Source organism: Callorhinus ursinus, unplaced genomic scaffold, assembly GCF_003265705.2.
Source record: "Callorhinus ursinus isolate GAN/ISIS: 27379988/994484 unplaced genomic scaffold, GSC_fseal_2.0 scaffold2, whole genome shotgun sequence".
NCBI classification, from domain to species: Eukaryota; Metazoa; Chordata; class Mammalia; order Carnivora; family Otariidae; genus Callorhinus; species Callorhinus ursinus.
The window spans coordinates 100,176,318-100,201,052 of NW_027397064.1; the positions used below are offsets into that span (position 1 = coordinate 100,176,318).

The 24,735-nt window shown below is 37.4% G+C and overlaps 1 protein-coding gene across 9 annotated transcripts in view; it reads left to right on the top strand.

The window, feature by feature from the left end:
• Positions 1-24,735, top strand: part of EPB41L5 (erythrocyte membrane protein band 4.1 like 5) — a 154,299-nt gene that overhangs the window by 84,578 nt on the left and 44,986 nt on the right. For all 9 annotated transcript variants that reach the window (XR_012375987.1, XM_073885152.1, XM_073885137.1 and 6 more), the window contains one exon: positions 22,771-22,934. Coding sequence is in view for 8 of the 9 variants with exons in the window: in XM_073885152.1 (XP_073741253.1) it covers positions 22,771-22,934 (164 nt within the window). In the remaining variant the exon portion in view is untranslated. The remainder of the gene's footprint in view (positions 1-22,770; positions 22,935-24,735) is intronic.

The window sequence follows — 24,735 nt, forward strand, 5'->3', positions numbered from 1 at the left end:
ATACTAAAAAGTTATCACCCTCCTTTTTTCTCCCCAATACTAAGCATTTAAAGTTGTTGAGATTTCCTTAGGATTTTCATCATGCTTAAAAGGTAGATTCCCTACTGGGTACATGTCAAAATTAGTAACTCAGTAATTCAGTGACTAGTTGTTAAGTATCTACTGTGTATAGGCACTGTCCTACATTCTGGAAATGAAGTAGTGACCAAGACATAAGTTCCTATCCTTATGACATATATTCTAGTGAAGGAGGCTGATAATAAATATAAGACACAGATGCCGTAATTTCAAGTAATAACATGCTGTGAAGAAAAGAAGGTCATGTCATAGTAAGTGAATGCAGGGTGAGGGATAGGCCTTTGAAGAAATAACCTTAGTTGAGGTAGGAGTGGTATAAGGAGTCAGCCATACAGGGAAGGAGGAGTATCTCAGGCAGATATAACAGCTAATATAGAGGCCGTTGAGTTGATTTTTGAGGAGTCGGTGATGGATTTTAAGTGAGAAAGGGATAAGCAATAACCTTCTCTTTCATGTTCCCAAGGCTGTTACCACACTCAGAGAGTCAAATACAGTATACTACTGTTACCTACTCTATGCTGTCCATATTCAAGTTTCCTGATTGTCCTAAAACTGTTTTATAGTGACTGCTTTGATCCAGTTCAGAATTACACATTAACATTGTGTTATTTCTTGAGTGTCTTAGTCTGCAGCAGTTCCTCAGCCTGTCTGTCTTTCACAGTATTTGCATTCTTAAATAGTCATTGTTTCATAGACTGTCCCTAATTTGGATTTAATCAATTGTTTCTTCATGATTCCATTCAGTTTATGTACTTCTGTCAAGAAAAATGCGATGTATCTATACAGATGTGGTATATCTGTGGCATATCACATCAGAGGGTACTTGATGCTGTTTTGTCTATTACTGATAGTGTTGATTTTAGATTACTTGGTTTAGGGGTTGTTTATCAGATTTTTCTACTATCTTGGTTATCTTTTTTGTAATTAAAAAATGATTGAATACTTTGTGTAAATATTCTGTCTCCCAGTAAACTTTCACCTAGTGGTGAAAATTAGTTACTATGATTGTTACAAAATGGTGATTTGCTATCATTCTACACTATCATTAGCTACCATTCTACACTGGTTAGTTGGTATTCTACAAAAAGAACTTTTTCTTATCTATTTATACATGGATTCATGGATTCTTTCATTCAATATGTTATGTAGTTCATGACTATTTTTATTCCTTTGATAGTGAAACTATCCCAAATCTGACCAGTGAGAACCCTGTCAAACTACATTCTATACCAGTTCCTATATACCCCTCTCTTTCTGAGAACTTTTTCAGTTTTTGGTATAAGAGCTTCCACACTCATCTTGTACTTCCCTTGCCTTAGCCCTGAAATCAGCCTTTTTTTTAAGAGCCTGATTCCTTTTAGTTAAAATGGTATTTAACATTCAAGATCTGGGCATTAGATATGTTCATTGCTCCTGTAAATGTCATTGCTTCTAGACTTAATAGAGTTAAAAAATTGGTATGTTTAAATAATAAATTCATACTGATACTCTAATCCCAATCCAATACCTCCTAGAGTTCTTCTTTGCCTCCCCAGTTCCTTATTTCTGTCTCCCTTCTCTCCTAGTGAGAAACCTAACTACCAGTAGTATACTGATTCGTTTTTTTGAGACATCCTTAAATAGCTTCAGAACTGCTGTCCCATACCACTATCAAAAACAAATCTAAGTAAGTTTCAGTATTTCCCCACAGTTCTCTTTAGGCTGAGAGTAAATAAAATACTAAGCTTAAAATTTACTTGGAATGGTTACTTTTTCTTCTATGTAATTACAGTATTCATTTGTAGTAAATACATTTTTAAAATAATTTTTTATTGTTATGTTAATGACCATACATTACATCATTAGTTTTTTGATGTAGTGTTCCATGATTCATTGTTTGTGCATAACACCCAGTGCTCCACGCAGAATGTGCCCTCTTTAATACCCATCACCAGGATAACCCATCCCCCCACCCCTCTCCCCTCTAGAACCCTCAGTTTGTTTTTCAGAGTCCATCGTCTCTAATGGTCTGTCTCCCCCTCCGACTTACTCCCCTTCATTCTTCCCCTCCTGCTATCTTCTTCTTTTTTTTCTTAACATATATTGCATTATTTGTTTCAGAAGTACACATCCGTGATTTATCAGTCTTGTACAATTCACAGTGCTCACCATAGCACATACCCTCCCCAATGTCTATCACCCAGGCACCCAATCCCTCCCACCCCCCACCACTCCAGCAACCCTCAGTTTGTTTCCTGAGATTAAGAATTCCTCATATCAGTGAGGTCATATGATACATGTCTTTCTCTGATTGACTTATTTCACTCAGCATAACACTCTCCAGTTCCATCCACGTCGTTGCAAATGGCAAGATCTCATTCCTTTTGATGGCTGCATAATATTCCATTGTGTATATATACCACTTCTTCTCTATCCATTCATCTGTCAATGGACATCTTGGCTCTTTCCACAGTTTGGCTATTGTGGACATTGCTGCTATAAACATTGGGGTGCACGTACCCCTTCGGATCCCTACATTTGTATCTTTGTGGTAAATATCCAGTAGTGCAATTGCTGGATCATAGGGTAGCTCTATTTTCAACTGTTTGAGGAACCTCCATACTGTTCTCCAGAGTGGTTGCACCAGCTTGCATTCCCACCAACAGTGTAGGAGGATTCCCCTTTCTCCACATCCCCGCCAACATCTGTCGTTTCCTGACTTGTTATTATGAGCCATTCTGATTGGTGTGAGGTGGTATCTCATTGAGGTTTTGATTTGGATTTCCCTGATGCCGAGCGATGTTGAGCACTTTTTCATGTGTCTGTTGGCCATTTGGATATCTTCTTTGGAAAAATGTCTGTTCATGTCTTCTGCCCATTTCTTGATTGGATTATTTGTTCTTTGGGTGTTGAGTTTGATAAGTTCTTTATAGATTTTGGATACTAGCCCTTTATGTGATATGTCATTTGCAAATATTTTCTCCCATTCTGTCGGTTGTCTTTTGGTTTTGTGGACTGTTTCTTTTGCTGTGCAAAAGCTTTTCATCTTGATGAAATCCCAATAGTTCATTTTTGCCCTGGCTTCCCTTTCCTTTGGCGATGTTTCTAGGAAGAAGTTGCTGCGGCTGAGGTCGAAGAGGTTGCTACCTGTGTTCTCCTTTAGGATTTTGATGGGACTCCTGTCTCACGTTTAGGTCTTTCAACCATTTGGAGTCTATTTTTGTGTGTGGTGTAAGGAAATGGTCCAGTTTCATTCTTCTGCATGTGGCTGTCCAATTTTCCCAACACCATTTGTTGAAGAGACTGTCTTTTTTCCATTGGACATTCTTTCCTGCTTTGTCAAAGACTAGTTGACCATAGAGTTGAGGGTCCATTTCTGGGCTCTCGATTCTGTTCCATTGATCTATGTGTCTGTTTTTGTGCCAGTCCCATACTGTCTTGATGACAGCTTTGTAATAGAGCTGGAAGTCCGGAATTGTGATGCCGCCAGCTTTGCTTTTCTTTTCTTTTTCAATATTCCTCTGGCTATTCGGGGTCTTTTCTGGTTCCATACAAATTTTAGAATTATTTGTTCCATTTCTTTGAAAAAAGGTGGATGGTATTTTGATGGGGATTGCATTGAATGTGTAGATTGCTCTAGGTAGCACTGACATCTTCACAATGTTTGTTCTTCCAATCCATGAGCATGGAATGTTTTTCCATTTCTTTGTGTCTTCAATTTCTTTCATGAGTATTTTATAGTTTTCTGAGTACAGATCCTTTGCCTCTTTGGTTAAATTTATTCCTAGGTGTCTTATGGTTTTCGGTGCAGTTGTAAATGGGACCGACTCCTTGATTTGTCTCTCTTCTGTCTTGTTGTTGGTGTATAGGAATGCCACTGATTTCTATGCATTGATTTTATAGCCTGATACTTTAGTGAATTCCTGCATGAGTTCTAGCCGTTTTGGGGTGGAGTCTTTTGGGTTTTCCACATACAGTATCATATCATCTGCAAAGAGTGAGAGTTTGACTTCCTCTTTGCTGATTTGGATGTCTTTGATTTCTTTTTGTTGTCTGATTGCTGTGGCTAGGACTTCTAATACTATGTTGAATAGCAGTGGTGAGAGTGGACATCCCTGCCGCGTTCCTGACCTTAGGGGAGATGCTCTCAGCTTTTCCCCATTGAGAATCATATTCGCTGTAGGTTTTTCATAGATGGCTTTTATGATATTGAGGTATGTACCCTCTATCCCTATACTCTGAAGAGTTTTGATCAAGAAAGGATGCTGTACTTTGTCAAATGCTTTTTCTGTATCTTTTGAGAGGATCATATGATTCTTGTTCTTTCTTTTGTTAATGTATTGTATCACGTTGATTGATTTGCGGATGTTGAACCAGCCTTGTAGCCCAGGGATAAATCCCACTTGGTCATGGTGAATAATCTTTTTAATGTACTGTTGGATCCTATTGGCTAGTATTTTGGTGAGAATTTTTGCATCCATGTTCATCAAGGATATTGGTCTGTAATTCTCCTTTTTGATGGGGTCTTTGTCTGGTTTTGGGATCAAGGTAATGGTGGCCTCATAAAATGAGTTTGGAAGTTTTCCTTCCATTTCTATTTTTTGGAACAGTTTCAGGAGAATAGGTATTAATTCTTCTTGAAATGTCTGATAGAATTCCCCTGGGAAGCCATCTGGTCCTGGGCTTTTGTTTGTTGGGAGATTTTTGATGACTGCTTCAATTTCCTTAGTGGTTATAGGTCCGTTCAGGTTTTCTATTTCTTCCTGGTTCAGTTTTGGTAGTTGATACATCTCTAGGAATGCACCCATTTCTTCCAGGTTATCTAATTTGCTGGCATAGAGTTGCTCATAATATGTTCTTATAATTGTTTGTATTTCTTTGGTGTTCGTCGTGATCTCTCCTCTTTCATTCATGATTTTGTTGATTTGGGTCATTTCTCTTTTCTTTTTGATAAGTCTGGCCAGGGGTTTATCAGTCTTGTTAATTCTTTCAAAGAACCAGCTCCTAGTTTCGTTGATCTGTTCTACTGTTCTTTTGGTTTCTATTTCATTGATTTCTGCTCTGATCTTTATTATTTCTCTTCTCCTGCTGGGTTTAGGCTTTATTTGCTGTTCTTTCTCCAGCTCCTTTAGGTGTAGGGTTAGGTTGTGTATTTGAGACCTTTCTTGTTTCTTGAGAAAGGCTTGTATTGCTATATACTTTCCTCTCAGGACTGCCTTTGCTGTATCCCAAAGATTTTGGACAGTTGTCTTTTCATTTTCATTGGTTTCCATGAATTTTTTTAGTTCTTCTTTAATTTCCTGGTTGACCCATTCATTCTTTAGTAGGATGCTCTTTAGCCTCCATGTATTTGAGTTCTTTCCGACTTTCCTCTTGTGATTGAGTTCTAGGTTCAAAGCATTGTGGTCTGAAAATAGGCAGGGAATAATCCCAATCTTTTGGTACCTGTTGAGACCTGATTTGTGACCTAGGATGTGATCAGTTCTGGAGAATGTTCCATGGGCACTAGAGAAGAATGTGTATTCTGTTGCTTTGGGATGGAATGTTCTGAATAAGTCTCTAAAGTCCATTTGGTCCAGTGTGTTATTTAAAGTCTTTATTTCCTTGTTGATCTTTTGCTTAGATGATCTGTCCATTTCAGTGAGGGGGGTGTTAAAGTCCCTCACTATTATTGTATTGTTGTCAATGTGTTAATTTGCTTTTGTTACTAATTGGCTTATATAATTGGCTGCTCCCATGTTAGGGGCATAGATATTTACAATTGTTAGATCTTCTTGTTGTATAGACCCTTTAAGGAGGATATAGTGTCCTTCCTCATCTCTTATTGCAGTCTTTGTTTTAAAATCTAATTTGTCTGATATAAGGATTGCCACCCCAGCTTTCTTTTGGTGTCCATTAGCATGGTAAATGGTTTTCCACCCCCTCACTTTCAATCTGGGGGTGTCTTTGGGTCTAAAATGAGTCTCTTGCAGACAGCATATTGATGGGTCTTGTTTTTTAATCCAATCTGATAGCCTGTGTCTTTTGATTGGGGCATTTCGCCCATTTCCATTCAGGGTAACTATTGAAAGGTATGAATTTAGTGCCATTATATTGCGTGTAAGGTGACTGTTACTGTATATTGTCTGTGTTCCTTTCTGATCTGTGCTGCTTTTAGGCTCTCTTTTTGCTTAGAGGACCTCTTTCAATATTTCTTGTAGGGCTGGTTTTGTGTTTGCAAATTCCTTTAATTTTTGTTTGTCCTGGAAGCTTTTTATCTCTCCTCCAATTTTCAGTGATAGCCTAGCTGGATATAGTATTCTTGGCTGCATATTTTTCTCGTTTAGTGCTCTGAAGATATCATGCCAGTCCTTTCTGGCCTGCCAGGTCTGTGTAGATAGGTCTGTTGCCAATCTAATGTTTCTACCATTGTAGGTTACAGATCTCTTCTCCCGAGCTGCTTTCAGGATTTTCTCTTCGTCTCTGAGACTCGTAAGTTTTACTATTAGATGTCGGGGTCTTGACCTATTTTTATTGATTTTGAGATGGGTTTTCTGTGCCTCCTGGATTTTGATGCCTTTTTCCTTCCCCACATTAGGGAAGTTCTCTGCTATTATTTGTTCCAATATACTTTCTGCCCCTCTCTCTCTTTCTTCTTCTTCTGGGCTCCCAGTTATTCTAATGTTGTTTCGTCTTACCGTATCGCTTATCTCTCGAATTCTGCCCTCGTGATCCTGTAGTTGTTTATCTTTTTCTCAGCCTCTTTATTTTCCATCATTTGGTCTTCTATATCGCTGATTCTTTCTTCTGCCTCATTTATCCTGGCAGTGCCCCCATTTTTGATTGCACCTCATTAATAGCCTTTTTGATTTCGACTTGGTTAGATTTTAGTTCTTTTATTTCTCCAGAAAGGGTTTCTCTGATAACTCCCACACTTTTTTCAAGCCCAGCTAGTATCTTTAAAGTCATGATTCTGAACTCTAGGTCCGACATCGTACTAATGTCAGTATTGAGTAGGCCCCTGGCAGACGGTACTACCTCTTGTTGTTTTTGCTGAGGTGATTTTTTTCGTCTTGTCATTTTGTCCAGAGGAGAACAGATGAATGAGAGAACAGAATGCTAACAGTTTTAACAACGTCTCCAGCAAATATACTCTATACAAATCAGAAAAGACCTGAAACCAGGGGACAAGAAAGGGAAAGAAAGAAGAGAAAAAAAAAAGGAAATAGAAAAAGATAAAAACAAACAAAACAGAGCAAAACAAAAAAAAAACAGAATATGATTAGGCTAGTGCATAGATCAGTGCCACACACTAGCTTTTGGGCATATTTTGGTGTGTTAGAAGAAAGTGCCTGCTAAAATTTTAAAGGAAGAAAGACTTATATATGTACAAAATAAGGGTTGATACAATGAAGGGATGGCAGATGACTGTAAAGTTGAAAATTATAAAAGATTTTATAAAAGGAATTGATAAGTTTTTAAAAAGAAAGAAGATTTAAAAAGAAAAAAAAAGGGAGAGAATGTGATCAGGCAGGAGACTAGAACAAAGCCATACACTAGTGATTTAGGGTATATTTTGATCTGTTAGAAGAAAGTGTATCTCAAAATTTTAAAGAGAGAACAACTTTTATATATATGCCATAAATAAGGGTAACTACTATGAAGGGATAAAAATATGACTCTAAAAATGAAAAATAAAAATTTTTTTTAAAAAGGGTATTGATAAGATGTTTGAAAAAGGGAAAAAGGAAAATTAAAAAAAAGTTAAAAAATTAATTTTGAGAAACTAATGAATTATGGTAAAAAAAAAATCATGAATTCTATGTGCAGTATTCCCCTAGCGCTGGAGTTCTCCAGTTCTCCTTGATCGGTAAACTTGGTCTTGGCTGGCTGTTTGTGCTGATCTTCTGGAGGAGGGGCCTGTTGCCGTGGTTCCCAAATGTCTTTGCCGGAGGTGGAATTGCCCTGCCCTTGTGATTCCGGGCTAAGCAAGGTGCTCGGGTTTGCTCTCAGGAGCTTTTGTTCCCTGCAAGCTCTCGGTACAGCTTTGGAGGACCAGGGTGAAAATGGTGGCCTCCCAATCTCCGCCTGGAGGAGCTGAGAACTCGGGGCCCCGCTCCTCAGTGTGCCCCCAGAGAAAAGCAGTCACGCCCGTCTCCCCGGTCTCCGGCTGCACTTTGTTCTCACCCGGCCTGTGATCGAGCGTTTCTATGTCTGACACCCGACCCCGTGTGGAGTCTCCAAACCCAGCAGATCCCTGTGGTGTGCTTCCACGCCGCTCCTCCCAGGGGAGGAAGGGGAGTCTCCCGGGCTCTGCCGCTTGTTGGGTCGCTGCTGGAGGAGCAGTGGCCCAACTGGGCTGCGGATCACAGTTTATGGCAACCCCGAGCCGAGAGGTCTCTGCAGCCGGCTTCCCCACTTTGATACCTGGGAGCTCTGCTGCACTCAGGCACCCCCGGTCTTTCTGTGACCCCAGGGGTCCTGAGACCACACTGCCCCATGAGGGTTCCACCCCTCCGCTTAGCCACTGGAGCGACATCCCTCAGCGGAGCCGACTTCTAAAAGTTCCGATTTTGTGCTCCGCGGCTCTATCACTTGCCAGAAGCGGCCGACGGAGGCCCCCTCCCCCGCCATCTATCCTCCCGAATATTGCCTCGGATTCACTCCGCACGTCCTACCTTCCAGAAAGTGGTTGCTTTTCTGTTCAGAGTGTTGTTACTATTCTTATGTTTGATCTCCTGTTGAGTTCGTAGGTGTTCAGAATAGTTTGATCCCTATTCAGCTGAATTCTTGAGACCAGACGAAATCCAGGTCTCCTACTCCTCCGCCATCTTGCTCCGCCCCCTACATTTTGATTTTTCTAGATGTTGCCAGATTCCTCTTCATTGGGGATGAAGTGTATTTTTTTTTTCCCTTACAGCTTTATTGAGGTACATTTGATGCACAGTGGAGTACATTTATGCAAAGTGATAAGTTTTGGCATGTATACCAAATATACAGATATACAGATATATACAAATATACAGATATACACCTGTGATATCAACACAATCAAGATTAATGATGGATATGTTCAATGTAGTTTTTTTTTTAAATTCCTCTTTTTATGAGTGTATTTTTGTATGTTTAAGAGCCATTTCTTTGAATTGAGTCTTATTTGTAGCATCTTCTGCCTTTTCAAGCAAGACTGTTCACTCTTCATTTTTAAGAAGTTTTTAATGTATATTGGTGATACTAACTATATAATATCAGTAACTTAATAATAATGTAATGTCAGTAATGCATCTATGTAATGTCAGTATCTTAGATCCACTTAGAACTACTTTGGTATAAGGTACAAATAATGAATCTAGTTTGTTTCCAAATGATTCTCCTGTTATGTCAACACTCCTTTTTAAAAAATTCTGCTGGAACAAGTGAATGTTGTTCATATAGAAAAGAATGAAATTGGACCCCTGCCTCACACCATGTAAAAAATGAACTTCAAATTGATCATAGACCTAAAATTAATAGCTAGAGGTATAGAAGTCTTAGAGGAGAACACAGGAGTAAATCGTTGTGGACCCAGTAGTAGTTTTTTAGATATGACATCAAAAGCACCTGTGACAAAAAAAAAAATTGGAATTCATCAAATATGAAAACTTGTGTGTTTCCAAGGATGCTGTCAAAGTGAAAAGACAGCCCATGAAAAGGGAGAAAATATTTACAAGTTTTCTTGAGTTCTCTGAAATGACTTAGTTTTTTCCCTACTCCAAAATTAAGTTTTAGCTTTCTATATAGTCTTTCTAATCAATGACAACTTGTTCATCTGTTCCACTCCCTTCAAATTTATCTCCCCCCCCTTTTTTTTTCTTGTAAGTGAATGTGATTTTGTTTCCTTATGTTGTCACTTTGGAGTGATTTTATGAGAAAGTGATTTTATGAGAAATTTAATTTCCTGGTTTTTTTTTCTTTTTTAACATGCTTTGTAATTTTTTGTTTGTGAGTTCAACTTGCCTTATTTTAAACAGGTTTGTTTTCTTTCCTTCTTTCCTTATCCTTTCTAGTAAGGCAGTTTTGAAATTGCCCCAGCCTGAATTTCTGAAATCCTCAGCTCTGAGGAAGGTCTTACAGTAGGATCTTTTGGCAAAATTTCCTCTAGGCCTTAAGCCAGGATGTGGTGGTCTTATTGTTGGTTGCACAGATATTTCTAATTCTTTTTTTTTTTTTTTAAGATTTTATTTATTTGGGGGAGAGAGAGAGTGAGAGTGTGCAAGGGCAGGGGGACTGAGAAGCAACACCCCACTGAGCAGGGAGCCTGACTGGACACTGGGATTATGACCTGAGCCTAAGGCAGACAATCAACTGACTGAGCCACCCAGGCACCCCTGGTACTTCTAATTCTTCCCTTCATTGCAGGCAAGCACTTTCTTTTCATTTGAAACTGGACTTGTGAATTGAGCTTTTTCAGCTTCTGTTCCTATCTAGAAGACACGGTACCCTTGTTTTAAGTAGTGAGTCTGACTCTTGTTTACTGTCTCACTTGAGGTGTCTTGGGTTTCATTCCTCCCAGGGAGAGTTGGGTTTTTTTTTTACCTCAGTGCCTGTTTCCGCTTTCAGATTCCTCAGTTCCTCCTGGCTTAGCCCCAGTTCATTAATGGGAGTTGTTTTTGGAAGGGCCCGAATTCTCTGCTTTATCTTTCCTTTAATTACTGTATTCATCTATACAAGGTCAGCTCTTCTTTTCCCTTTCTAGCCCTTCATTTGTACATATAAGAATCACCTTTTTTTTTAAGATTTTATTATTTGAGATTGAGAGTGAGAGCGAGAGTGAGAGCATGAGCCGAGCCAGGAGACAGAGGGAGAGGGAGAAGCAGGCTTCCCACTGAGCAGGGAGCCCAATATGGGGTTCCATCCCAGGACACTGGGATCATGACCTGAGCCGAAGGCAGACGCTGAACTGACTGAGCCACTCAGGCGCCCCTAGAATCATCTTATTTTTAGTAATTGAAACATATGTTAAGTTACAGAAAGTCCAGTTCTAATCTTATATCCAATTTAATGATTTCCCCTTCCCTCATTCTCATTTTGATAGGGATGGTGGTGGTTTGTTCTTTTAATCTTTACTTTTTCTTCCTCGCTCTTATGCTTACTTTCAGGGTTGAAGAAGAAAGAGGAAAGGGGGCAGTTTTACTTGAATGATGCTATTGCAATCCAGCATGGTGTCATGGCCTGTATATAAGTACTAGCTCTTTTGTGCTTAACTCTGCTACGTTTTTTTTTTTTTTTCAAAGGCCCTCATAGAGCTGATCACTTCCTCACGTAGGCAGTATACTTCATATCTCACCTTTGGCAACACTCTTCTTTCCTTTATTCCTGGCTCAGCTCTTAAGAGTACACTTGTGTTGGTCATCTTACCTTGGTACATTTGTCTCATGGGTGGAGTTCCATTGAATGGGCTTTAAGCAGGACTTCTACTTGGCCCAAGGGAGCACATGCGTTTTTTTTTTTTTTTTTATTCTCAACTTTTTATTTTGGAAAACTTCAAACCCACAGAAAAATTGAAAGAATTGTGGATGAATAGCCCTATGCCCTACCCCTAGACTTTCTACCTGTTAATATTTTGCCTATTTGCTAACATTTGTTTTCTTGGCTGAAATTATTGAGGCTCATAAGGCAGACATTATATTAGTACATCCCTAAATACTTCAGCATGTATCTCTAAAAATCAGACATTCTTGTACGTGTTTATCACACTCAAAGTTAAACAGTGATATGATACTATTATCTAATACATAGGTGATACTCACATTTTCCCAAATATTTCAGTAAATGCTGTTTATAACTGTTTTTCTTTCTGATCCAAGATCCAATCAAGATTTAGTGTTTTTTTTTAAAGATTTTATTTATTTATTTATTTTAGAAAGAGGCAGGGAGAGCAGAAGGAGAGGTACAAGCAGACTCCACGATGAGCGTGGAGCCCAAAGTGGGGCTCGATCTCATGACCCTGAGATCATGACTCAAGCTGAAACGAAGAGTTGGATGCTTAACTGACTGAGCCACCCAGTTGTACCTTGTCCAGCTGCTGGTCTTTTTTCTCCATGTTATTAAGGTTGGCTCCAGTCATCTCATTGAGTTTAGACTTCTCTATGCTGAAGGAGGCACTGCCCTGCATGGGAAATATATTTACATATACTCCTAAACTTACACATTCATGTATCAGATAACCCCAGTGCTCCCTGTTGTAAGCCTAGTAGTTTCTGACGTTTAGCAACCCCCTACCACAAAGTAGGATGCCATTCTCCCCTTTCACAGGTTCTTTTAGAGCCTCCATTTACTTGATGGTGATTTTGCAAAGCCCTACTCTCCTGGGGAGAAGAAGAGAAAAGTTAGAGTGCACTTGTGTCCTTTAAGTTTTCTTGCAGAATGTTTTTGTGGAATTGTCTTTTATGGTCTTGATAATGTGGCATTCTTAGGTTTTTTTTTAGTAAGTCTTGCTCAGATCTTTAGAATGTGGGATGTGTTAATTCTCTAGGACTGCTGTTACAACTGGGTGACAACCAGAAATTTTGTCTCAGTTCTGAGGCTAGAAGTCCAAGAGATCAAGGTGTAGACAAGATTGCTTGCTTCTGAGAGCTATGAGAAAGAACTTGTTCCATGCCTCTCACTAGTTTCTGGTGGTTGGCTGACAGTCTTTGGATTGCAGAAGCATCACCCGGTCTCTACATGTGGTGTTCTCCTTGTGTAGGTATCTGTGTCGAAGTTTACCCCTTTCGTTATTAGGACGTTAGTCATAGTCATATTCAGTTAAGTATCTACCCTACTCTCTGGTATGAGCTCACCCCTACTTAACTAATTACATCTGCAGCCATCCTGTTTCCAAATAAGATCACATCCTGAGGTGTTAGGACTTTAACGTAAGAATTTGGGGGTGGGACACACATAATGTGGGTACTTTTTAATCTCTGTTCTTCAGAAATTCTGAAACAGCTCAACATTCTTGTATATATGGGCTTTATTTAATTTCATATGAATGGTTTTTTCTTAGTTTTGTATGTTACAGACTGAATATTTGTGTCTCCCAAAGTCCCTATGTTGAGAATTAATCCCCAGTGTTGATGGTGTTTGGAGGTGAGGTTTTTGGGAGGTGATAAGGTCATGAAGGTGAAGCCCTCATGAATGGGATTAGAGCCCTTATAAAAAAGACTCCAGAGAGGATCCCTCATGCACTCCTCTTGTATGAGGATACACTGAAAAAAATGGTCTCTGAACTAGAAAGCCAACCTTCACCAGACACCAAATCTGCCAGTGCTTTTTTTTGGATTTCCCAGCTTCTAGAACTGTGAGAAATAAATTTCTGTTGTTGATAAGCCACACGGCCAATGTTATTTATGTTACAGAAGCCTGAATACACTAAGGCACATAGTGTGTAGTTAAAAAAACTTCTGTCATGTGTTCATGTTGGGACCACAGGAGATGAACTACCACCAGTTATCACCATCTTTTGTCTAAAAACATTGCTATTCACATCTTTAAATTTTTATTTATAAAGATTTTATTTATTTGAGAGAGAGAATGTGTGCACATGAGTTGGGGGGAGGGGCAGAGGGGGAGTGCAGAGCCTGATGTGGGGCTCGATCTCACAACCCTGAGATCATGACCTGAGCCGAAACCAAGAGTTGGACGCTTAACCAACTGAGCTACCCAGGTGCACCCACATCTTTAAAAATTTATGATGAAAATTTCAAAATTACATGACGTATATAGAATATATATAATGAAACTGCAATATGCTCATTAACCAGCTTCAACAAATTCTAATATTCCATATTTTTGCTTCTTCTGTTCTTCCTATCACCACCATCACTTCTTCTTTTGATGATATTATTTAAAAAATAAATCCCACGAGTGACACTGACTCACTCTTAGGGAAGATGACAATTGGAACAATGGAAAAAGGCTTGAAAACAAGCTTATGAGATGGTTTTACACTAATCAATTTTTATAGTGTTAGTGTTAAAAGATGAAAAGTGCCTGAAATGCCTTTGCTCCAGTGGTTTCAAATTAGTTTTAGCCAAGAAATCCTTTGAATTAAATTTACCTGAAATTCTAAAGAAACATCCATAAGAAGATCATTGTGAGGAGACCAAAACAACACCACTGTTTCCATACCCATAGATAAGTCACATGTGTCTGGAATCCTTTGGGCTCTGTACCAAGGTAAAGTGATTTGTCCAAAGTTGTACAGCGGGGTGGTTGCAGAGATAGGACTGGGACACAGATCTGTTGTACAGAAATTCTCTTTGTTCTTACTACCTCTTTTAACAGTTTTCAAAAGAATTTTTTGCTTACTTGGATCCCAGACACAAGATATGTAAGTGAAACATGGACTTCATTCTTCTAGGAAAAGCATGGAACCTTCTAAACAGTGGCAGTTCCTTTGCTTTGCTCTAACTCAGTATTGGATCAACAAAATGGTCTAAGCTTTGAGCTTTCCCACAGCAGAGGAATTGGGTTGAGAGTCTCCGGTTCTTTAAAAAAACAATACATTTAGAATACATTGGGTTTCTAAATGGAATTGTTTTCTTCATTTTAGTTTCTTGTTCATTGCTAGTGTACAGATATACAGTTGATTTATATATATATATGTGTATATATATATATATTTTAATTTATTTTGACAGAGACTCAGCGAGAGAGGGAACACAAGCAGGGGGAGTGGGGGAGGGAGAAGCAGGCTTCCCGCAGAGCGGGGAGCCCGATGTGGGGCTTGATCCCAGCACCCTGGGATCATGACCTGAGCCGAAGGCAGACGCTTAACGACTGAGCCACCCTGCTGAACTAGGTAATATCTAGTATCTAATTATCTAGTTATCTAATACATAGGTGATACTCACATTTTCCCTAAATTGTGAGTTTAGCTAAGGTTTTTTTTAACTTTATTGAGACATTTTTATGTATTATAAAATTCATTTATTGTTAAGTGTACAATTCCATGATTTTTTAGAAGTGTATGGAATTGCATACACAATCATCACCACAATCCAGTTTTAGAATGTTTTCATCATCCCAAAAAGTTCCCTTGTGCTGGTCTACACTTAAGTAATGCTCCTACCCTCCCACTCTCTCAGGCAACCACTGATCTGTTTTCGGTTTCTATAATTGCCTTTTCTAGACATTTCATATAAATGGAATTATACAATATGCAGAGGTTTACTTCTGGCTTCTTTCATCTAACATAATGTGTGTTTTTTTTAAGAATACTGTTTTTATTATTTTTATTTATTTTTAGGAAGAGGGAGGGGGGCAGCGGTAAAGGAAGAGAGAGCATCTTAGGCAGGCTCCATGCCCAGCGTAGAGCCCAACATGGGGCTCGATCTCACAATCCTGAGGTCATGACCACAACCCTGAAATCAAGCTGAAATCAAGAGTCGGATGCTTAACCAACTGAGCCACTCAGGTGTGCCTTAATGGTGTTTTTGAGTTCATCCATGGATCCTAGTCTGTTCCTTTTAATTGCCAAGTAATAGTCCATTGTATGGATATACACATTTTGTTTATCTGTTCACAAGTTGATGGAAATTTGAATTGTTTCCATGTCTGGGCTACTATGAATAATGTTATGAACATTCCTGTACATGTCTTTGTGTGGACATAAGGTATCATTTCTCTTGGATAGACTGCTAGGAGGAAAATTGCTGGATTGTATGATAAATTTACATTTTAACTTTTCGAGGAATTGGCAGACTGTTTTCCAGAGTGGAAATGCATGAAGGTTCCAGTGTCTCCACGTCTTCTCTAACACTTGTTGTTTTGTCTTTTTGATTATAGCCACTGTAGTGAGTGAATAGTGGTATCTCACTGTGGTTTTGATTTGCATTTTCTTGAGGGCTGTTGATGTTGAGAATCTCTTCTTTTTTTTAAGATTTTATTTATTTATTTATTTGACAGAGAGACAGCGAGAGAGGGAACATAAGCAGGGGGAGTGGGAGAGGAAGAAGCAGGCTTCCCGCTGAGCAGAGAGCCTGATGTGGGGCTCTATCCCAGGACCCTGGGATCATGACCTGAGCTGAAGGCAGATGCTTAATGACTGAGCCACCCAGGAGCCCTGATATTGAGAATCTTTTCATGTGCTTATCAGCTATTTCTATATTGTCTGTGGAGAAATGTCTATTCAACATTTTGCCCATTTTTATATGAGTTACTTGTCTTTTTATTATTGTTTTAAAAGAGTTCTTTGTATATTTTGGATTCTTGTCCTTTATCAGATTTATAATTTACAATTTTCTCCTAATATTTGCCTTCTCTTTTCACTTCTATATCGTATCTTTTTTTTTAAGATTTTATTTTATTTGAGAGAGAGAGAGAGTGCGTGCGAGCAGGGGGAGGGGCAGAAGGAAAGGGGGAGAGAGAAAATCTCAAGCAGACTCCCTGCTGAGCATAGAGCTCTATGTGGGGCGGGATCTCATTACCCTGAGATCATGACCTGAGCTGAAACCAAGAGTCGGATGCTCAACCAGCTGAGCCTTCCAGGCACCGCCCTATAGTGTCTTTTGAAACTCAAACATCTTATTGTGATAAAGTCTAACTAAGTTTTCTCTTTTATGGATTGTGCCTTTGGTTTCATATCCTAAGAACATTTTGCCAACCCAAACTCAGAGATATTTTTTCCCCTATGTGTTCATCAAGTATTTGCAGTTTTAGCTCTTAACGCTTAGGTCTATTAACCATTTTGATTTAATTTTTATGTATGGTGTGAGGTAAAGGTCTAATAACTTCATTTGCATATATATTTAATTGTCTTGGCACCATTTTTTGAAAAGATTATTCTTTTTTCCATTGATTTGTGTTGGCAAAAATCAACCATGAATGAAAGAAATTCTGAGCTCTCAATTCTTTTCTGTTGATTTCCATGTCTATCTTTGTGTTGGTACCACTCTCTTGGTTACTGCAACTTATAGTAAGTTTTTAAGTCAGATGGTTTTTATCCTCCAACTCTTATTTTTTTCAACAGCTATTCTAACTTTTTTGAATTTCTGTATAAATTTTAGGCTTGGCTTGTCAATTTCTACCAAAAAAAAAGCCTGCTGGAAATTAGATCGTAAATGCATTAAGTTTGTAGATCAGTTTGGAAAGAATTGCCATCTTGACAATATTAGTGTTCCAATCTATGCATATGAAATGTCTTTTCATTTATTTAGATCACCATTTATTTATTTTAGTTTTAAGTGTATAAGTTCTGCCTGTTCTTTATTAAGTTTATTCTTAAGTTTTTATTCTTTGTGATATTATAAATGGAATTGTTTTAATTTCAGCTTCCTGTTGTTCATTGCATAGTATATAGATGTACTTGATTTTTGTATGTCAATCTTGTATACTTCAACTTTGCTGAACTTATTTATTACTTTCTAGGATTCTAGGAAATCTAAGATTCTATCATCTGTATGCAAAAACCTCTTTCTTTTTACCTTTTCCTTTCCAGTCTGGGTACCATTGATTTACTTTTCTATTCTTTTCCTTTTTTAAATTTTTTTTCTTACTGCATAAGTTAGAACCTTTAGTACAGTATTGAGCACAAGTGGGAACAGTGAACATCCGTGTCTTGTTTCTGTCTTATGGAAGAAAGCATTCAGTCATTTGTCATTAAATATGATATTAGCTGTTGGTATTTTGTAAATGCCCTTATCAGATTAAGGATGTTCTTATCTAGTCCTCATTTGTTAAGAGTATTTTTTTACCATGAATGGTGTTGAATTTGCCAAATGCATTTTCTGCCTCTATTGAGATGATCATGTGGTTTTCTTCTGCTAATATGATATATTACCTTAATTGATTTTGGAATGTTAAACCAACTTTGCATTCCTTGGGTAAATCCCATTTGGCCATGGTGGCCAATCCTTTTTATTTCTTACTTAATTTCTTGTTATGTCTTTGGTATGGTTCAGTATTAAGGTAGTAATGGTTTTCTAGGATGAGTCAGGGAATGTTGCCTCTTCCTCTGTTTCTGAAATAGTTTGTTGAAGATTGACATTATTTCTTCTTTTAAATATTTGATAGAATTTACCAGGGAAGTCACATGGGCCTGAGTTTTTCTTTGTGAGATTTTTAATTACAAATTCAGTTTCTTATATGTGTCTATTCAGATTTTGTGTCTTCTGTAGTAAACTTTGGTTGTTTGTACCTTTCAAGGAGTTTTTCCATATCATCTAAGTTGTTGAATTTATTGGCATAAAGTTTCTAATGTTCCCTTATACCATTTTATTTATTTATTTTCAAGTAAGTTCTATAGCCAACATGGGGCTTGAACTCACGACCCCAAGATCAAGAGCTACATGCTCCACTGGCTAAGCCAACTGGGTGCCCCTTTTATACCATTTTAATATATGTAGGATCTGTAATGATGTCACCTTTCTCATTCCTGATATTGGTAAATATGTATTCTTTTTTCCTTATCAGTTTAGCTAGAGGTTATCAATTATGTTGAGCTTCCCAAAGAACTAGCTCTTGGTTTAATTTGTTTTCTCTGTTGTTTTCTCCTTTTGATCTTTATTATTTTCTACCCCCCTCTTCCTTTGCATTTAATTTGTTCATCTCTTTGTAGTTTATTGAAGTATAAGCTTAGGTCACTGATTTGAGAACTTTATTCTTTTCTAATATAGTTATTTAGTACTATAAATAATTCCTCTAAGTATTATGTTAGTGGGATGCTTAAAAATTTGAATATGTTATGCTTTCATTTTCATTTAGTTCACAATTCTTTTCTAGTGTTCCTTTTGGTATCTTTTTCGAGCCATTTGTTATTTAGCCTTATATAGTTTACAAATGTTTGAGGATTTTCCAGGTATCTTTCTATTTTGGATTTCTAATTTAATTCTCTGGTCAAAGAACATATATTTTGTGTGACTTGAATCCTTTTGAATTTATTGAGTCTTATTTTATGGCCCAGAATATGGTCTTAGTGGTTATTTTGTGTGCACTTGAGAAAAACATGTATTTTGCTGTTTTGGGTATAGTGTTCTATAAATGTCAATAAGGTGAAGTTGTGTTTAGTGTTGTTCAAGTCTACTATAACCTTGCTGATTTTCGCCTGGTTGTTCTATCACTTATTGAAAGGGGGGTACTGAAATCTCCAATTGTAATTATTGATTTGTCCCATTACTCTTTGTAGGTCTTTCAGTTTTGGCTTCATGTATTTTGAAGCTTTGTCGTTAAGTTCATAAATATTTAGTATTATTCTCTGGATTAAGTGACTCCTTTATCCTGATAAAGTGATCATCTTCATGTTAAGTACTGTTCTCTGCTCTGAACTCTATTCTGATACCAATATATTCAGTCAGGTTTTCTTTCAACTAGTGTTAGCTTGATCTTTTTCTATCTTTTTATTTTCATTTTTTAATTTCTTATTTTTAATCTCTTTGTTTCTTCATATTTAAATTGTTTAGATAGGCAGTATGTAATTGGGTTTTGCTTTTTAAATCTTAAATGACAATCTCTGCATTTACATGTTAGACTGTTTCCACGTATTGTGATTATTGCTGTGATTAAGTTTAAGTCTCATCTTTGTTGTTTTCTGTTTGTCCCATGTTTCTTATTCCTGTCTTCCTCTCTTTCTGCCTTCTTTTTCATTAATCAGGTGTTATTTTAAAAAAATTCCATTTATGTCTTTTCTGTGTATTTTTGTTTTGTGTTGTTTTTACTTTAATGGTTGCTTTAGCATATACAACTTACCACAGTCTACATTTAAGGGATATTATACTGTTTCATGTATAGTATAAGAACCTTACTGTAGGATATTTCCATTTCTACTCCCTAGCCTTTTTACTATCATTTGTCAAGCACTTTACTTTGTGTATGTTATAAATCCCATTGTACATTGTTCATTTTACTCTGCCTATAGGTTTTTCTTTAATGTTTTTTTAGTGCAGGTCTTTGGTCATGAATTTTTTGGTATGAATGACTTATTTTGATTTTTTTGCTTTATTAAGATATAATTCACATGCTATAGCATTCACCATTTAAAGTGAACATTCACTGTTTTCAGTACATTCATAGGATTGTGCAGCCTTTCTCACAGTTTTATTTTAGGACATTTTTGTCCCCCTAGAAGAAACCCCATACCCTTTAGCAATTGTTTTGATCACAGTTCCTATTCACTCTTATAGGGGAGGTATCTCCTACCCTAAATATTACAGAATCGCTGAACATACAACACCCAACATTGGGCAGATGAGATAGACAGCAATTTGTTAGTCACATATACTCATAGCTCAAGGGAGGGGAAAACCTCACAACATACAGGGCCATGTGGGTGTTCTACTTGGGAGCAAAGTAAATAAGCATGAGCTGTGGGAGGCAGGTTTTATAGTAACATGAGGATGAGGTGACCCCTGGTTCCCACCAGAAGATGTAATTGCTTGTTTGAATAATTTCATAGGCCAGCAGGGAAGTAAAACTCATTAAGAACTAGGTAGAATGCAGCTGGTACAGCTAGATGGGGAACTTTCCTTTTTTTTTAAAAGATTTTATTTTTAAGTAATCTCTACACCCAACATGGGGTTCAAACTCAAACCCCAAGATTAAGAGTCGTATGCTCTTCCGACTGTGCCAGCCAGGTGCCTGGGGATCTTTTCCACTGGATGGGAGTGAGGGGATTGGGAGCAGCATATCTGATAAGAGCAGGGGAATGCTTGATTAGGTGTTTGGGGCCCTGTGAGGCCCAAGGTGTCAAGGCAGCACTTAATATTGAATCTTAATTTCATGGCTCACCCCACAGCAGTCAGTCTGCATTCTGCCTTGACTCCTCCTCCAGCCCCTGGCAGCCACAAATCTACTTTGTCTTTATGGATTTGCCTATTCTGGACAGTGGACTCAAAGGTGGTATTTTGTGTCTGGCTTTTTCCCCTTAACACCATGTTTTCAAGGGTCATCCATGTTGTAGCATGTGTCAGTACTTCACACATTTTTATTGCTGATTAATAATCCATCCTATGGTTATACCATTTTTTATTTCTCCATTCCTCAGTTGATGGGCATTTGAGTTACTTCTACTTTTTGGCTGTTATGAATAACGCTGTTGTGAACATTGGTGTACACATTTTTTTTGTGGATGTATGTTTTTGTTTTTCTTAGGTATATGCCTAACTTTTCCTTTGTTTTTTAAATAAGCTTTTTTTTTCTGGATATAAAATTTGGGTTAATTTTTTTTTTCTTTCAGTGATTTCAAGATGTTCCCCTTCTGCCCTCCAGTGTGCATTATTTCTGATAAGAAATCTGTCATCTTTATCTTTATTCCTTTGAACATATAATGTCTTAGGTTGCTTTTAAGATTTTCTTATCATTGGTTTTAAGCAGTTTGATTATGATGTGCTTTGGTGAGTTTCCTTCATGTTGTTTGTGTTTAGGGTTTGTTGAGATTCTAGGATCTATGAGTTTACAGTTTTCATCAAATTTAGAAAATCGTCAGCCATTATTTCTTTAAAAATTTGTTTGGTCCCTTTCCCACTTTGGGACCCCAGTTATTCATACAGTACACTGCTTGAAGTTGTCCCACAGCTAACTGAGATTCTTTTCATTTTGGGGGGATTCTTTTTTCTCTGTGTATTTTATTTTGTATAATTTCTATTGCTGTCCTTTCAAATTCAGTACCTTTTCTAATGTCAAATCTGCTGTCAATCCCATTCAATATATTTTTCATCTCCATTATCTCAAGAAGTTTGATTTGGGTCTTTTATATTTTCTATGTCTCTGCTTAACTTCATGAACATATGGAATACAGTTATAACTGTTTTAATGTCTTTCTCTGCTAATTCTAATGTTAGTTTCTATTGATTGATTATTCTCTTAAATACGGGATATTTTTTTTCTGCCTCTTTGCATTTCTGGTAATTTTTCAGTGGATGCCTGACATTGTGAAATTTCCTTATTTGGATGCTAGATAATTTTATATTCCTCTAAATCTTCTTGAGCTTTGTTTTAGGATGCAGTTACTACTTGGAAACAGTTTGGTCCTTTCAAGTCTTACTTTTATGATATGTTAGGTGGGTCTCTTGCCATTATTCTCCACTACTGAGGCAAGACCTTTCTGAATATTCAGTGCCTTGTGAATTATGTGTATTTACAGTGTGGAAACAGGCACTGTGGCCCATTGTGAGTGCCTCTAGTTCTCTACCCAGCCAAATGGAGAGACGAAATCCTGTTGGATGGTTTTTTCCCCAGCCTCAGGGAGTTTCCTCACACATATTTTCTGATCATTGCTCTGCTGAATACTTGCAGGGTACCCTCTGCAGATCCTTAGGATTCTCTCTTTGAGAAGGCTTTCTCCCTTCTGGTACTCTCTCTCATGACTGTGGCTCCCTTAGTCTTTCTAGACTCTCAGCCTCATCTTCTCAGCTAAGGGATTCCTCCATGTTCTGCCTCATTTCACCTTTTCTGCACCACTGCGTGGAAATTCTCTCAAGGCTGTCATAGGGCTTACCTTTTTTGTTTCTCAAATCTCTGTTATCTGATGTCTAAATATCTTGAAAATAGTTTCTTTTTCTCCCCTTAGGTTATTTCAGGGTGGAGGGGATGCTAAATCTAGTCCCTTTTGCGCCATTTTTGGCTGGGAAAGAAGTCTCCCCAAAAGGTTTTGACAGATGACTAAACCAGTTGGGATATGACCTCTTACGTGGATTTTTTTTTTCAACAGATATTTTTGTTAGTATTTAAATTCATGATAAATTCTTGGTCTAAGTTAGTTTTCTTTCACCCTTACAGCTTGCCTCTGAATATTGATTTGCTAGATGGTCCAGACTTATTGGAAACAACCACTGATGATGTAATTGGGGCACCTGACACTCTGGAAATACCCCAAGCACCAGATGAAGTTAACATAGTCACCAGGCAAACTGGATTGGAAGGAACTAAAGAGGAATGTGGGAGTAAGTAAATGTTCTGTGTAACATCAGGGACAACTTTTTATTTCACATCCCTTTAAAATTAGCTATTTAAATCTGTTCCTTCAAGAATATTATGCAATAGTTGAATTTTAAAATTTAATGAAGAATAGGTATGCCTTCTTTTTGGCTTGAGGGTCCATTGAAATAGTTAAGATTACACAATTAGGACAATTAAACATTTGTATCATTTATAAGTCATTAAACATTCGTGAATTTTCAGACTTGCTTTTTACTTTGTTTCTTGGGTGAAAATTAAGAGAAAAAGGCTTCCTTAAAGATTTTTCTATAGCACAGGATTTAATAAATGTTTGACTATTCCATTGGCTCCTAGAAATTACTTTGTTATTAATGAGAAATGTTGTTCCCCGGACCTGCAAAAATACGTAATCCAGGAAGAGTGCTGCTTTTCTTAACTTTTTAAAAGGTTAAAAGGGAACAATAAGTTGCATATTGAAAATTTCTATGTATTTGTGAATTTGGTTTGATAGTAAAGCATAAACTGCCTTTAAATAGGAGCTTTCTATTGAATCTCAGTGTACTATGTGTTCATTAAAAAGCACCTCGTATTTACGTGGCTATTGCCAATTTTGATTTCTCTCACTGAAGTCAGACACCATCTTTAAACAACTCATAGGGAACTGCCAGCGAGTACGCTGTTGTCTCTAAAGAGCATAGAATACAGCAATGGTATGTAGTAATTTAAAATAGAAAGTGTTAATGAAAAGTTACTCAGTGCTTCTGCTTAGTAGAACATGCTTAAGTATTACTGCTAATTGGCTTTAAAAATTCATTCCTTTGTTCCTTAAGTAATCGCTACAAATAGACAGTGAAGCAAATGTTCTTAGCCCGAAGGAGGACTAACTTAATACAGGGTATTTCCAGGGTTAAAATAAAAATAGTCTTCCTTATAGAGGTGGCAGTATTGATTTTATATGTACATTCCATTTTGTATCCATTATACGAATGCAAAAAAAATTTTTTCCTCTCTTTCAGTATTGCCATAGCATAGTGTTAGCAAACCACATTTATTTAGTATATACTTTCCAGGAAATTGTTTTGGTTTTGGAGAACATGGTAGAATGAACTTAGGAAAATGCCTAGGAAAGAAAGGAGCAAGTAAGATGTAATAACTCCAAATACTGGAAAGCCTGATATATCAAAGAATTTATTTTATGGTGCTTTATTGGTGAATCTTGGATCAGCAACTTCAAAGGATAAGGGAAGCAGATTTAGAATCAGTATAGAGGAGACTTTTAAAAATCTTTCTGCCGTATATCAGAAATAGATACCTAATAGTAAGTGAGCCCCCTCATTACAGAAGGTACTCAAGCAGAGCTTAAATGACATTAAAGTTGTGGCAGAAGAAATTATTGGGTAGTGTGGAGGTTTCATTGATAAGACTTATTTAGTTCAGATTTATAATATTTGTTCAAAGTCATTGAGTGAAAATAAAGTGTTTTGATAGTAAGAATTAAGGTCTTATAATCCTGGTATCCAATTTATTCTCTATTTTCTTTTGGCTATAATGTCAAAATCCTGATTCACATGGGTAAGTAGTTATAAATAGTAACTTTTTAAGAAATAGCTTATCCTATTATTTTAGGATTTTCCTCAGCCAAACAGAAGTAGCACAAGAAGCTTTATTTCAACCTGAAAACCCCCCAAAACCCAATTTTTGGGGTTTTAATTTTTTGGGTATGTATTGGCATAAGCTAAAGTATTCATGGTCTCAACATCATCATGTTAAAATTTAGTATTGCATAATTTGAAGCATTAAGAAAAC